Source organism: Dryas octopetala, chromosome 7 (assembly GCF_963921425.1).
Source record: "Dryas octopetala chromosome 7, drDryOcto1.1, whole genome shotgun sequence".
Taxonomy (NCBI): domain Eukaryota; kingdom Viridiplantae; phylum Streptophyta; class Magnoliopsida; order Rosales; family Rosaceae; genus Dryas; species Dryas octopetala.
The window spans coordinates 12,412,136-12,427,875 of record NC_141372.1 but is presented as its reverse complement, the minus strand read 5'-3'; the positions used below and the strand labels follow the sequence as shown (position 1 = coordinate 12,427,875).

General features: G+C 37.7%; 3 protein-coding genes across 3 annotated transcripts; 1 reads left to right on the top strand and 2 right to left on the bottom strand.

The window, feature by feature from the left end:
* Window positions 1-3,267: 3,267 nt before the first annotated feature.
* LOC147279783 (uncharacterized) lies at window positions 3,268-4,480 on the bottom strand. Its single transcript, XM_086252072.1, has 2 exons — window positions 3,524-4,480; window positions 3,268-3,441 (listed from the first exon to the last, which is right to left on the bottom strand). Exons 1-2 carry the CDS (start codon window positions 4,271-4,273, stop codon window positions 3,268-3,270), a joined length of 924 nt encoding a protein of 307 aa, XP_086108198.1. The 5' UTR covers window positions 4,274-4,480.
* A 627-nt stretch (window positions 4,481-5,107) lies between these two features.
* On the bottom strand, window positions 5,108-6,910 carry LOC147279782 (uncharacterized). The gene is made up of 4 exons (XM_086252070.1): window positions 6,872-6,910; window positions 6,213-6,293; window positions 5,245-6,126; window positions 5,108-5,128 (listed from the first exon to the last, which is right to left on the bottom strand). Exons 1-4 carry the CDS (start codon window positions 6,908-6,910, stop codon window positions 5,108-5,110), a joined length of 1,023 nt encoding a protein of 340 aa, XP_086108196.1.
* A 3,155-nt stretch (window positions 6,911-10,065) lies between these two features.
* LOC147279781 (uncharacterized) lies at window positions 10,066-12,534 on the top strand. Its single transcript, XM_086252069.1, has 6 exons — window positions 10,066-10,216; window positions 10,322-10,503; window positions 11,347-11,474; window positions 11,602-11,742; window positions 12,224-12,366; window positions 12,473-12,534. The coding sequence occupies exons 2-6, from the start codon at window positions 10,348-10,350 to the stop codon at window positions 12,532-12,534; spliced, it is 630 nt and encodes a 209-aa protein (XP_086108195.1). The 5' UTR covers window positions 10,066-10,216; window positions 10,322-10,347.
* Window positions 12,535-15,740: the final 3,206 nt, after the last annotated feature.

Genomic DNA, 15,740 nt, shown 5'->3' with positions numbered 1-15,740 from the left:
ATTTCACAAAATGACACAAAATACCCCTTTTTACTATCTAAACCCACCTACTCCACCCAAACAAACACCCCACCAGTTAACCACCCGCAGACCCCACCCCCTGGCCTACCCGCAGACCCCACCCCCGCCTACACGCCACCAGTCGCCGGTCCTCCCCGCTGTCGCCGGTCCTCCCCGCCGTCGCCGTTCCTCCCCGCCGTCGCCGGTCCTCCCCGCCGTCGCCGGTCCTCCCCTCCACCGCCGAGGCCTCCTCTGCAATTTCAGGTGGTTGCTTACTCTCCCTTACTCACTCTCTGTCACTCTCTCCCTCCTACATTCCTACATTAGGGTTGTATAATGCATTAATATATATATTTGGCCTTCCAATTACACAGATATGTGATATTTTAGAGAAATTAGAATGAGATTTTGAAAGTGGGTGTCTGCAAAATTCAGTCTGATTTCGAATTTCATTCGGTACTGGTGTACCGAAATTTCTTAACTTGTTCGGAAGTATACTGTCGAATTATTTCAAAATATTCGACAGTATACTTCCGAACAGAATTTGCTGGAAATGTGTTACAAATTCATTCGGTAGTTCAGTTCCGAATTATTTATATTTATTCGGTAGATATCCTCCGAAATATCAAATGTCATTCGGTGGGTCTCTGTCGAATGAATATATTGATTTAACTGTGCTGGTTCCATTCGACGGGCATCTGTCGAAACATTGATATATGTTCGGTGGGTGTCTGTCGAATGGATCTTAATATTTCGGTGGACATCTACCGAATAGATCTGAAATTTTCGGTAGACATCTGCCGAATGACATGAATATAAAATATTTTTACATACACTTTTCTCTTATTCTATATTTCATGATAACTTATATTCTCTGTATTCTGAACATGATTTCAATTTTTGAATATAGGTATGAATAGGAGAGGAGCATCTAGAGGTAAATCTGCTCGAGGCGAAACTTCTAGAGGTAGATCTTCTAGAGGCGGTGATGCAAATGAAGATCGAACACGTCCTACAGCTTCAGAGAGGCGTAGGAGGACGGGCAAAACTATTTACGAAGAGAGGGGGGATGATGTCCAGCCGGAAGAGAATGTAATGGAAGATGACAACAATGATTCAGATGGGCCTTTCCCTGGAGGTCCCACTGATATGTCATTGCTTAGGAGCTTCAACAGTCACATTGCTGCCTCCATTTGGAAAAATGAGGTATTAGAGATTATACATAATGACTTATATAATTTAAAATTTTATAACTATATAGTTTGCAATATTGTAATTGACTTGTGGCTTGTTTTTGAAAATAGGAACGTGAGCCCCTAAGATGCATATCCAAAACAACAAAGCTGCGCACATGGGACTTGTGGAGTAGAAATGATAATAACAATGTGAAGGGGTATGTGATGAGATCTGGGCTCGGACCACTGGTGTCATGCTCGTACCGTACTGTTGATAAGGTAGTGGTCTCAGCCTTTGTTGAGAGGTGGCAGCCTGAGACTAATACTTTCCATATGCCATTCGGTGAGATGACCATCACACTAGATGATGTGTCAAACATTTTGGGAATTCCGGTTGTGGGTTTATCACTTTCTACACCCCCTCATGATCATATTGCATCAAATTTGTTATTGAGAACATACTTAGGGGTGAGTGAGGCAGATGCCACATCGGAGTTGGATGACTATTCTGGTGGGTATGTGCATCTCGAGTGGTTACGGTCAAGGTTTGGCCATGTGTGTGATACAGATGATGATGAGCTAGTGAGGTGTGCTGCTAGAGCCTATTTATTGTTCTTATTGGGATGTACCCTTTTTGCCGATAAGACTGGCACAAGGGTACAAGTCCAGTATCTACGATTACTTACTAATCTCGACACCACTAGCCATTATGCATGGGGTGCAGGGGCCTTATCTTTCCTATATCGGCAGTTAGGTGTTGCTTCTAGGTCTAAGGTTAAGCAAATGTGTGGATATATGACCTTGTTGGAGGCATGGGTGTATGAGCATATGCACCATATTGTTAGTCCGGGCTATGACATTAACTACTTAGAGAGTAGCCCCCGTGCGCTCCGATGGACTCCGAGGAGGGATACCGGGACAACTTGTGAAGATGTGGAGAAAATGAGACAACGACTTGACGATTTGAAGGCGGATGAGGTATATATTTATAGTGATAATGAAAAATTAGACTTAATTTTGCATTTGTTGCTCTTGGATGAATTATTTGATACTAACTTATTTTGGTTTTTTTTCTTTCTTCAGGTTATATGGGAACCCTACAAATCCAGTAGACAACAACATCCATTACTAGATGTTGCATTTTACACAGGATTGATCAAGTGTTTCGACATTGTGGAGCCATATTATCCGGAGAGAGTCTTAAGGCAATTTGGACGGGTACAAACTATCCCCCCTGCACCACGTGCTCCTCAGCGTGGTGGACGAGGTGCTTATGCACAATCGTACAATCCCTTTTACGAGTACTTTGATAGTACGTGGGAGAGGTGGCCGGACCACTTATTGTCTGAAGATAGTCGCAGTGTACCAGTGAAGGCTCCATCTGACACCGTTGACGGCTACCTCCAGTGGTTCCATTATGTATCTCATCCGTACATCCAAAATCCAGCACTGAGGACTGCATTTGACCCCCACAGGACCGTGGCACCAGGATTTGGCAGGGTATGGATCCAAAGGCTTAAATTTTGAAATTGGTGGTGAAAATTGTTTATTTAGGCTCAAATTGGCTTATATTTTGACATGGTATATAAATTGTTGCTTATATATGATTTTGTTACTTACAGGACTGTGTTGACCGTATGTTGCATATCACTCGCCCTATTGTGGCATTGGGCGAGGATGAGGCCACAAGGCGTCCCTCTCACCTTTACAGGGCGATTGACAGTCTACAACATATCTTGGAGGGCACACACTTGAGCAGCACCATGACCTACCAGCGCCGCACTCGGCAGTGATCACCCGCTTTCATGTTCAGATGTTTTTTTGATGAACACAAGGGCCAAAAGTTAATGACTAATTATGAGGGTTATTTGTAATTAGGACCTTCTGTTTTTTATTTTGGCTAAAATTGGAGCATCTTAATTTAGTGACTTTGAAATTGCATAAAAACAATCCGAACAATTATTGGAGCACCACATATTATGATAATATTATGCATGATTCAAGATCTAATAAAGGTTAATATCATCCCACATACATGGTACGTACGCCATAAAGGTTAAAAAAAATTCACTAGATTTAATTAAGTTGAAATTCAATCATTATCAAGAGACACAATTTCCGGCGTAGGCACGTCACCATTAATTCGCTTGAACTCCTCAAGGCAATTTTGATATCCAATGTACCAACCACGTGCGGCATACGCGTCGGCATGTTTATGCCAATCATCTGAAATAGGTGGCATAGGATGGCCCGGGGACAAGTGTACCTACACATATTAATTAAGTGAATAACTTAGCAATGACAATTTTTCTACTATAAATTTACAATTACACAATTTATAACCGTACCTGTACAAAATGATCACCGTTGACAAAACCAATGCAAATCTCACGGAGCTCAACGTCCTGATGTGCTTCTGAGTGTGCATATAGTGGGAGACACGTAAGGCATAACGATCTACATAAATGGATCACGGTTACACCATAACATGTGGCGATAATATATCCCATCTCGGGCATAGTCATCCAATGATCTCTGGGTGCAGGGGTGTCATCAAAATAGTCAAGTACCCTCTGAAACTCCATAACTCGCTCGCGCACATGGAAAACTGACTCAAACAAAGCCGGTGTATGTAGCAGTGTCCTGGATAAGTCTGTGCGTACCTTCCGCCAAGCATCCACTCCAAATCCCATAGCTGCAGCTACAACTCTATATCCACAATTACCATCTGGTAAGACGTCGGTTACACCAGAAATGTACGGTCTCATGATGGGTTGAAACTGGTCTATATACCGATGTGGCTGAGCAAATGGAATGGGCGAACTCGTCTTCACTTTGTTGGCCCGTTTTTTTAGTTTCTTTTTTGGCGAGGTACAGCCAACATTGCCAATGGACGGTGAGGGTGAATGACTGTCACAACCGGAAAGTACGTACTCAAATGCGGATGGCAAACGCCTAGTAGAGGTTTCAGCTTTACTTGGGCGGCCCCTAGTCTTGGTCTTCACTTGTGGTTCCCTCAGAGTAGTGGAACTTGGATTCATAAGCTCTTCTAACTTCAAACTTATGTGCTTCTGGGTGTCTGCATCTTGCTCTTCCATCCATTTTATTAGTCTATCTACTGTGGCATTAACTGGAGGATCTGAGAGTTTTGTGACCTCCGGTTCCCTATTGTAATCCAACTTTCTCCAATAAGGATGAAGGGAGTCAAGTGGAATAGGCCGGTTACGTCGTCTATACGACAAAATCTCATGTGCACATGGCAACTCGTGTGTCCGACGAATGGTGCAATCACATGGTAAGGCACCTCCAATTCATTCAACCCTGTACAATATGAAAGAAGTGAATAAATTATTGGTACAAACTAAATAAGTGTTTAATGCGTAGAATGAAGGTTAGTTAGTGAAGGTACCTCCTTATCTCACAACCAATTATATTCAATGCTGTATCTGATACATAGCCTAACAATTCCTTCATCTCCTCATGTTTCCTGACACTATGCTGGATAAAACAACGGCTTTTCTCAAATGATGCCTTAATGTGTGTATGCTGCAACTCTAGCAATGTATGAATATGCTGCCATGATAACTCAAAACTAAGCTGACTAGTGCCAAGTTCCTTCTTTAACCTTGAATGTGCACTTTCAGCCCTGTTCGTAACAAGAAGTTAGTATGTGTGTCTAAGCATATAACAAGTCAATGATAACAAAAATAGACTACCTGTTCGAAGTGGTGTTACCAAGGTGCATACAAGCATCTGTCCATGCAGCCACAAACCTCTCCTTATAAGGTATCAACCAACTATCCTTAATGTACTCAATAGCTCCAGCGTATGAACAAAAGTTGGTTTCCATGTCACGCAAACGACTCACATACTCATCCTCACTCTCCGATCCAACCAAACAATTCCAGGCAGCATTAAACTTCTCCCAATGGTCAACCGTACCAAACAACTTCCTGCAATTTTTCAACACATTTTTGCTAATGTGCCATCTACACAATAAATGTCTGGCACTAGGAAACACTTTAGGGATTGCAGACATGAGTGCTAGTTCCCGATCCGTGACAATCACGTTAGGAAGACAGTCATCATTCAATAAAGACCGTACTCTACCCAAAGCCCATGTATAATTATCCTCCTTCTCAGAACATATATAAGCGAATGCAACAGAGAATGTCATGCTAGTGGAAGTCACACCCACAATCTCAAAAAGTGGCCAACGGTACCTATTAGTCTTATAAGTGCAATCCATTATCAGTACATGCGGAAATGCACGTAATATATCAACACTCTCAGGATGAGTCCAAAACAGGTCAGTCACAACATCACCAGAACTTCTATGCCACTCAACATAATTATGTTCTCTCAGCTTAGTTAGCAATACTTGCATCTCTGATCTACCGGCCCTCTCGATGACCCTATGTTTTTGCCTGGCATTGTATACTGTCTTGATGATTGATGTATTCTGTGGATTCTGACTTTTTATGGTCTTCAATATATCTTTCGGTTTCACCAAAGTCTTGGACAAAGCCACTAACAATGAATTCTCTTCTTCAGTTAATCTGCCTGCGAATGAATGCCCTTCAATATACTCTGAAACTACATGGTTATGCACTCCACATGCAACCTCCAACTCCCATTGATCACCACATCCAGTGTTCACCGCCTTCAACGAGAATGGACATCCACATTTCTTCGAACGGGTGTCCTTAGAGTCATCAGAAACCGGTTGCTTACGGCTAGCAGCATCGGATGTTTGGTCGCCTGAATCTAACTTTGATGACTTCCTTGATCTATTTGGCTCATATTGACCATTTCTCTCACAAGCAAATTTGATCCAAGCTCTCTTACCACGAACCCCGCCTGCATCAGACCTTCTAATGACAATTACCATGTTGTTCCTTTTTCCTTGTGCACGAATCCAACTAACCATTGAATCCTTACTTTGAAACACCTACACATGATAATTATATATATTATTTACAATTCATATTTAGGTATGCATAAATCATAATTCCCGGCCATACAAACAATGTTTACCTCCGCTGTTGTGAATTCATTGGTGTAGTCAAAATTGCACCTTCCTTCAACTATACTGAGTTCGGTGGAAGCATCCACTTGCTGCTCATATTCAGCAAAAAAAAAAAAAAAATTAATTTTTGTCCCAGTATTCGACGGGAAGCCACCGAAAATATCACATATATTCGGTGGCTAAGTACCGAATATTCAAACAAAGTTCGACAATTGACTACCGAATGAAACAATTATACGTTGGTCATTCGGGAAAAAAAGTAGTTCTGTCCCAGTATTCGACGGGAATCCACCGAATAAACCATGTATATTCGGTGGCTATGTACCGAATATACCAATATAATTCGACAACTACCTACCGAATAAAACTATTTTAAAAACTATACGTTATTCATTCGGTGGATATCTGTCGAACGGTGGTATAAACTTCGGTGACAAACCACCGAATGTATTGCCATTTTTCGACGGGCATCGATCGAACAAATGTGTAAAAATTTGACATTACATTTATAAACGGTGGATACCTACCGAAATATATACATTTATTCGGTGACCATCCACCGAAATATAATGTATATTTCGGTATTGGTTTACCGAATAAAAACACGAACTCACAGTTTTTCAGCCGCGAAAAAATTCAAAAAAACTAAAAAAAAACTCAAACTTACTTCATTTGATGACTCCAAGTTGTCGTTCTGATTGTCCATTTGTCAAAAGTAGGTGATTTGGATACAATGCATTTGTTTACAAAAACAATCTATGTCTAGGGTTGGTTGAAGATGGTGGTGGTGGTAGAAGAGAGTGGAGTGGGTGGAGCCAGCGGGTGGGATTGTGGGTGGAGCACGTGGGTGGGATTGTTTAAAACAACAATCTATATCTAGGGTGGAAGGTTGATGATGGTGGTGGTGGAAGGTGGAAGATGAAGGTTGAAGATGGTGGTGGTGGAAGGTTGAAGATGGTGGTGAAGATGATGGTGCTCCTCTCAGCTGGTGGTTGAAGATGGTAGGGGGTGTTGGGAGAAAACCAAATATTAGATGTCCTTTATGGTCATTTTGCTATAGGGTATATATGTCTTTTACTAAATTCAATTTAGGGTGGTCAACTAAGTAGAACAGGGTGGTCGGAATAGCCGCCCCCTATGTAAATATGTAATTCCCGACACTCGTAAGAAGTAAGAATACAATTTAGGTACGCCTTAAACACGAGTAGCTCAATTTGACATTACAAATCTATTTTAATTAGTATTATATAATGAAAATGGTTTTGTTCATCATTTTTTTTTTTCATTAATTGTCGGTCCATGAGTTCTTCTTTCAAATAAAATATTATATGTCATCCACTAAATCAAATATTTATTAGCTTTAAATATTGTAGTCTATGAATATATTTTAATTGAATATTCTACGAATCTTATAAACTTAGAGGATTTTTTCCAATAGATTTAAGCAACTTCTTATTTTATGCAAATGTATAAGTGATACATTTAGTCTCAACATGAAACACCATTTGAGTATTTGACTAATACTCAACATGAACCTAGAATGAATTGACCTAAACAAAACACAACACGATTACAACCCCTTAACCCCTTTGTAGTAAGATGTGAGTACGCACAACAAAACACAATTCTTAAGTGTTGTGGGGCGAGGCCACACAACATAATGTTTGCTTGACTCTGATTCACTAAATAGAATGACATAGATTTCACCAAAAAAAAAAAACTCAAACAAAACAAGATCATTTGATGAAAATCTTCATATAAAAACTACATTAATTTAAACATATCTTTTAACGTGTGAAAGTTTAAATATAGTGATAGAAATTTTGTGCAAGTTATAGTTGTAGACTTATAGGATAGGTATTACTGTGGGAATAAGTTTTTTTTTTTTTTGTCGCTATTCGGACTCAACTTTTTTATCTATAACCCAACACATTATTTACACCCACTTTCAATTTAAAAAATTTAAAAATTTATTAGTACACCCACTATTTTTTCCAAAAACACCCTTACTAAAACTCAACAAATAAACTTAACATATTTCTGCTATTTATACCCAACAACACACTTAACACCCAACGCCAATACCTCATCACCCACCACCCACCCCCTAACACCACCACCCATTGCTCTTTGCATAAAAAATTTTATTTTTAGACTGCAATAGTTTGAATCATAGTTGTTTAATGTTGAACTTGAACACAAAGGAGAAAATTTTGAAATTTTTTTTTCGAATTTTTTCAGCACTAGTTAACCGAATAAGTATAAGGATGTTCGACGACAATCAACCGAATAGGTAAAAGGATGTTCAGCGACGCACAACCAAACGAGTAGAAGGATGTTCGGTTGGCAACCACCAAATACCTTTTTTTCTAAACTTTGTAAAGATATTCGGTAGTCTATGACCGAACGGACAATATTATGTTTGGTGTTTTCTTACCGAACGACTCATAATATACAAGTCTTTCATTATGATATTGCAAATTTTTAGTCGCTCCAATGAAATGAAGTTAATGAACTGATGGTTTCATATTTAGCTAATGGCACCAGAACAATTCAAGAGTTTTATATTATTGTAGTTAAGAGAAATTATTCAACAATAACCAAGTATATTATCATAGTGGTCAATGACCAAATTAACAACACTAAGCTGCAAATTACACCATCAAAAGCAATAGTACTTACATTATCTTTGAATTAATTCACTAAGCTGCAAATTACTTCGAACATATCTTTGAATTAATTCACTTACATTTGAAATCGTACTGAAAATTTTAATTAATCGCAGAAAATACAAAGACTCGGACTCGGAGCAATGGAGCTCTTCAACTCGACTCCAAAATCTAGCTATTTCTCTTCGAATGTCGACGACTATCTCCGAAACTCGGAGACTCCACAATGTACCGATTTATCACATAATAGTGAAAACCTTGATCCGAATGTTGACGACGATCTCCGGAACGCCAAGAGTGAAAAATCCTACTTGCTTGAAACTGATTTGAGCTTAATCAGCTCCATTCGCCGAGACGATAAGGCTCAGCTCGTAAGTCACACGAAACGATGCGTTGAGACCTCCTCAAAATCACTAGACCGCAGCATTATATCGAAGCTCCTTTACCTCTACTGTAACTTCGACTCGGCTGACTGCGCCGCCTAATTACTCGGCGGAGAGCTCGGAACAACGCTGTTGGTGAACGATTTGGACGAGTCAGGAAAATCGGCGCTGCACATGGCAGCGTTGGCTCACGCTGTGAAGTGGGTCGTTGTTTTGCTAAACACGCTTGTATGGACCTCAGGACTGGGGACGCTCTGGCACATCTACCTCTGAGCTCTCTCTTTCCAGCATAAGCTCTCTCTCCAAGAACCCAAATTTATAGGATTTATTTCCCAACTTTCACTACTACAAAAAAGGCCATAGATATCACTGCTAAGATATCAGTTTGTAACAAAACTGATATTGTATAAGTTTAGATATCAGTTGATTTTTCTAGTGATATCTATAACTTATTAAATATCAGTATTTTTTAAAACTGATATCTAAATTTTTATCCATAAACTAAAAATATCCTAAAAACTGATATCTAAAATATGAACTGATATCTTTAATTGCATTAAGTGATTAGCCGCTGAATTTTCCCCCAACTTAAAATTTTTTTGCGTACCACCTACATCCCAGACACAACTCCCAAGAATTAGACTCACTTACCCATTCGAAGACCCCCAACACTTTACACAAACTTCATCAATCTGCATCCCGCCATCATCGTTCTCGATCTGCATCCTGCCATCATCGTTCTCAATTCTTCCTACACTCTCTCTCTCTCTCTCTCTCTCTCTCTCTCTCTCTCTCTCTCTCTTCTCAATTCTTATCCCCCTTTCTGCAAACCTAGATTAGATCTGTATTGGGAGATTTTGAAGCCTTGGGTGTTTCCTTCGAACAACCTCGAAGTCGTTCATCATCTGCGGTGGCCCGGTACATGCGCCGTCACACTGAGCTACTCCATCAGCAACCTAGGTCAGTTCAGGTTCTTATCTTTTTTGTTTTAGGTTTTGCTTATTGGGTTTTTTTTGGGGATTTCAACTTGCAAGTGCATGATTGAGCCTTGTTGTTTGTCTACAGAACAGTCGTTCGTCATCGTCACTGGAATGAGCTTCGTCAAGCCAAGGTCAAGAGCTTCGTCTCTCTCTCAATCTCACTCTGCAAGTCTCTCTGTCTCGGAGGTCGGACGGCGCTTTGCGATTGCCGGTTCTCGGAGGTCGGATGACATCCTCTCGAGGCAGAAGCTTGGTTCTCAGCCAAACGTGTGTTTTCTTACAGTTCTGTACTTAGTTATTTTAAATGACAAATTGTTTGCTTGTTAGTCTAAAGTTAGGCCTTAACATCTATTTCACTGGCTCCCCTAACTCCAAGCTACCCTAAAATAAATATTCACAAAATAAATGACTACCTTGCATCCAGAGTTTCTTCTTTTTTGTTTGTTGTCAAAATGCTATAAATTAAGCTGGCTTGTCCATTTTAGATGATGACATTTTTTACGTTGATCAGCCAAGGGACCTTTTTTTCTATTGCTATTACGGGTGGTTTGCTCTTTCTACCTGGTATTTATCTTATTTTAGCTGCTTTTCATTATTGGTACGTATTGGCACTTGTTATCATCTATGCCTTTACTTCTTGGTATTGTTCTTTGCTTCATTTGACATTTTTTACCTTTACTATGGTTGATATGCTCTTGCATATGGGAAACTTTCTTGGATTAGTGCCTGAATGTTCTTAAACATAATGCTATAATGCTATATGCTATGGTTTATAAAGACAAACTGAAAATTATATAGATTCTGTTTTCTCCCGTCATAAATTAAATGGGGAATCTGGATCACATATTACTTAACAGCAGGTATTTTATTCAAAGATCTGAACATCAATGGAATCCGACTCAAGACAGAAGTATGGATAGTTAAATTAAAACCTTTCTACAGATAGGTGAATTGATCCATATTAGTCATAAAATAGAAAAGACAATTGTATTTGGGAGGTCCATGACGACAGAAGTCCCATATCATTTTAATTATTTGTAACTTTGCAAAACTATATAGCTGTTTGCGTTAAAGTTCTAAATTCTAATTTCCTACTATTTTTTGTTCTAGTTTATTTTCTCAACAGCAACTGATGGGAAAATAAAGGCATGGTTGTATGATAATATGGGCTCAAGAGTTGACTATGATGCACCAGGCCATTCGTCTACCACTATGGCATACAGTGCTGATGGAACAAGGTTGACATAATTTCTGCACCCTTTACAAAATCTTTCTTCTTTTAGTCATGTGATATTTATTATTATTATTATTATTTTTATCTATGATATTATTATGGACATCTTTCTATGATCTCTGAACAACTAGGTTGTTCTCATGTGGGACAAATAAAGAAGGGGATTCATACTTAGTGGAATGGAATGAAAGTGAAGGAGCTGTAAAGCGTACCTTTCATGGTCTTGGGAAGCGAACTGTTGGGGTAGTGCAGTTTGATACCACTAAGAATCGGTTCTTGGCTGCTAGCAGTGGTTGTATCTACATTTCTTTCTCTCTTTTTTTTTTTGTTAATTATATTGGAAATTCTGTCATATTGCTAGAGAATGGAACATATATATCACCTAAATTTTGAGATTGAAAATCTTTATTACCATTAACCATTTATTCAGGGATAATTTGTGGTTTTTTTGGTAATAGAGTTTTTTTGTAGAGTTTAGGAGAGGTGAATGATAAATTTATATTCATGTTAAGAGGGTTGAAATGTCATATCTTTTTTCGTTTTTGATTCTTTAGAACATAAGAAATTTGACAATATAAAATCACTTTTAATTTGATTACATCAGTCTTAAGAGAATTTATGCATGCTTTATGAAGACTTATTTTATTTTATTCGTGGTTATTTTATGTAAGCTAAAGTTGAGAATCTTGCCCCATGAATTCCGTAGACCATTGATTGGGAAGTGATTTTGGTTCTAATTTCTTTTCTCTGCAGGGGACCAATGCATGGCTGTCGAGGCAAAGTTGTTCTTGCTTTTGAAGAAAATGGATCCTCAAAAATTGGGGTTAGATTTGATAAAGTGATACAAGATGACAATGATCTTGGTGGTCTTTGTGAAGAAGATCATGGCTTTTTTTGTTCTAGTGATTTTCTAATATCATATTATTTTTCTTTCACTACATGCTTTTGCTATTTTTGTTGCTGTATTCTTGTGTTAATTAATAATTGATGCTTATTATGCAGCTAATAATTTATGTCACTTAGATGGTCCTGGAGCTGATGATATTGAAAAGCTTGCTATGTAATGTGGAGATTGCCACTTGTTAATGAGGTTCTAGCTTACTACTACTTCGTTACCTTTGTATTTCTCATTTTGATGAGCATAATCAATCTTCTGGAAATAGAGAACAATTGTTGAGTTTGTGGGGTCAGTTCACAGCATTGTGCTAATCTTTTGTATATCTGATTTAAATAGCTGACTTAGAGTTTGTCTAATATTACCTTTGATTCAGTGATTCACATAGAAACTAAGTGAGCAATTATTGTACAGCATATTTGCTGCATACCTTCGGCTTGTTGGCAAAACAATTGTTTGGTCTGTGTCTAGGTAGATAGTCTTGTTGTAGTCATTCCTCTTATCAATGTATATGGTTTTATTGCATTTCCTTGCCTACTTTCTTATACTGTACCATGACTGCCTTGTCTTTGCGTACTCTGTGCTCCATAATGGTTTGGCATAGGTGGAAATGGAACGACACATTTCAAGTATTTCTTTTAATATAGTTGGGACATATTCTTGAGCTTCTAAAAAGCTTCCAATATATTTTATAAAATCTTCAACAGTACATAGATTTTCTCAATAAGTCTTAACTGTCCCCCTCGTTTATGTCCAACATGTTGTATGATAATGTTTTACCTATACAAAGTTTTTCCCTATGTACACCATTATGCTCAGTTGTCCATGCAATATGTCTATGCCATTGTTCTCGAGACTTCATCTGTATATTGAGTCTATAGTTGCTTTAGTTCTTGGCCTATTGCTTTCATTGGCCTTCACTTAGGTCGAGGACTTATTTGCTTGCACTAAATCCCTACTTTCTTGTTTCATATTTGCATCATCTCTCAGTCTCACTAGTATAAGCCAAACTTTACTAGCTTGATAGCCTTGATTTGTTACTTCTAATTTCTGGGTTTTCCATCCAATAGGACCTCCTCTTTCTGATCATTCCTGAAAGGAACCTGGTTTAATTGCCCAAGTCACAATTTTTTTTTTTTGAAGTAATCTGCTCCCTCTGCCAAGAGCTAGTAGGGAACAGTAAAAACCCAAAACGATGAATAAGAAGAAATATAGCGTGGTGGAGTTGCCTTGGTTTTAGGAAGTTTACTGTGGGAATTGGAAATATAAAATGAACTTGCCAAAGATTCTATGTTTTTGTGGCTTTCTAGATCAGCAAGAATATCTTGTCTGCTACTAACCATACCTGCTGGAGTTAGTTTTGTTAACATTATACTCTAGACGTACGTGTCGTTTTTTCATCAATAACATAATTAAAACATGAAGTAGACAATAACGATATGTCATTTGCACACTTAAGAATGTTTAAACAAGCAACATGCCCTTAAAATTGTTTAAAACTTTATTCATGACCCACCCCAGCAATAACTAATTGAAAATTACCAAGGAAATAAAAGTTGCAGTTCCAGTCTCCCACCTACCTTCTCTAAAGTCTAAACTAAGCCATGAACCCAAATTCCATGCTGAGAGGGACAGCTATTCTAACCTTCCTCTATGAAGACCAGACAATCATTAAGCATGTCATTAGTTGTTCCTTGATTCAAACCACGAAAGAGGCAACCAATAGAGACATCAAACCACCTTCTCAGAGTCCTCAGTTTTGTAGCTTAATTATCTTTGATGAGAAGCTATGATGAAACTTTAGAAATAAGCAAACACTTTATGCTCTTTAAGTTTCTTACCCCTTTCATATTTAAAGTCGTTATGATTACTAAGCTACACTGCAACTTATGTAATGTCATTCTTTCATTAAAATTGTTTCAACAGGTTGGTAGTCTGGAAGATGTTCTGAGAAAAATGGAGGTACTCAGTCTTCTCATTGAGGAAATTGAAGTCAATGAGGTGCAGATTTCTTAGGTTAATTTTGATTCAATTATTTTGTAAAATTATTTTCCCTCATGAACTGTTGTAATACAAATTAGAACAAGTGTGCATGGCTATACCTTATATTTTGTACAGGTTGGCTATATAGGCCTAGCTTAGATTTGAAAGATGGGGTTAGAGAGATGAGGTCTCCCCCTAATTTTTGTGATATGTAGACATGTTTTGGATGAATGGAATGCATTTTTGTACTTGGAATGTTTGGAAGAAAGGCAAATTTGAAAATGCACCAATTTCAGGCCACACATTTGTGTACTTGCATGTCCAGGGCATTTATATGAGTTTTTACACACAAAAAAATATTTCGCACCAACCGTACATATCACTTTTTTCGAAGTTTTTAATATCAGTTTTATTAAAAAAATTGATATATAAAGATGAGTTTAACATCAGTTAATAACTGAAAAACGATATAAAAGTTAGTTTAGATATCCATTTAATAGGTAATGCGATATGTAAGGATGGGTGTAACATCAGTAGTTTGTAGTGAAAGTACATTTACATATCAGTTTAAACTACATAAACGATATTTAAAATATGTTTACATACCAGTTCTTCCAAACTTTATGTTATTAAAACATAAAATAGATATCAGTTTAATAAGAAATGTGATATATAAAGATGGTTTTGTATCAGTTATTTACTGAAAACCAATATCAAAGTCCATTTAGATATCAGTTTAAAAAACCAAAATGATATTTAAAATATGTTTAGATATCTGTTTTACCTAAATTCTTACCATTTTTGACATTTTAGATATCAGTTTGAGATATTTGGATATCAGTTTTTCCAAACGTTCTGATATTAAAACATGTAATAGATATCAGTGTATCACCGATATCTATTCTAAGGGTAGAATAGATATCACCCCTGGAAATATCGGTTTTTCACCTTAATAGATATCAGTGGATCACCGATATTAAAGGCCTTTTTTGTAGTAGTGTTTGTGATGTTTTCAGTTTCAAATACGAATGAAAAATTTTGTGATATAGATATTTTCATGACGTTGGCAGAAGCTTCAAAAGATGTATTCGATTGTTGAAGGATTTAAAAGATTTGGTAAGGGTTTTGTATATACACGTCTTTTTTTTCCATATATGCATGCATGTTAATAAGTATTTTATATCTAGTGATTTAATAACACTGGTCAAGCATAATAAGACGACCACAGTTAGGGAGGCAGCTCAACATGCGTTAAATTTTTTTGAAACAAATAAGATTTGGAACACCGGACATTTTTTTGTTGCTGTAGAAAATAAGGTAATTAAATCTTGCGTACATTAAAAGTTTTACTTTATTTATTTATTGTTTGTTGCGTGCAGATGCCAAATAGTA

Bases quoted from the DNA above. Each gene is read 5' to 3' on its own strand.
- LOC147279783 (XM_086252072.1), bottom strand. From the start codon at position 4,273: ATGGAAGAGCAAGATGCAGACACCCAGAAGCACATAAGTTTGAAGTTA. The intron at 3,442-3,523 runs GTACGGTTATAA...TAATATGTGTAG, and splicing joins ACGGTGATCATTTTGTACAG to GTACACTTGTCCCCGGGCCA.
- LOC147279781 (XM_086252069.1), top strand. From the start codon at position 10,348: ATGAGCTTCGTCAAGCCAAGGTCAAGAGCTTCGTCTCTCTCTCAATCT. The intron at 10,504-11,346 runs GTGTGTTTTCTT...TTTTTGTTCTAG, and splicing joins AGCTTGGTTCTCAGCCAAAC to TTTATTTTCTCAACAGCAAC. The intron at 11,743-12,223 runs GTTCTTGGCTGC...TTTTCTCTGCAG, and splicing joins TTTGATACCACTAAGAATCG to GGGACCAATGCATGGCTGTC.
- LOC147279782 (XM_086252070.1), bottom strand. From the start codon at position 6,910: ATGGACAATCAGAACGACAACTTGGAGTCATCAAATGAA. The intron at 6,294-6,871 runs GTAAGTTTGAGT...GAATATGAGCAG, and splicing joins ACTTGGAGTCATCAAATGAA to CAAGTGGATGCTTCCACCGA. The intron at 5,129-5,244 runs GTGATTGTCACG...GAAAAATTGCAG, and splicing joins ATGATGACTGTCTTCCTAAC to GAAGTTGTTTGGTACGGTTG.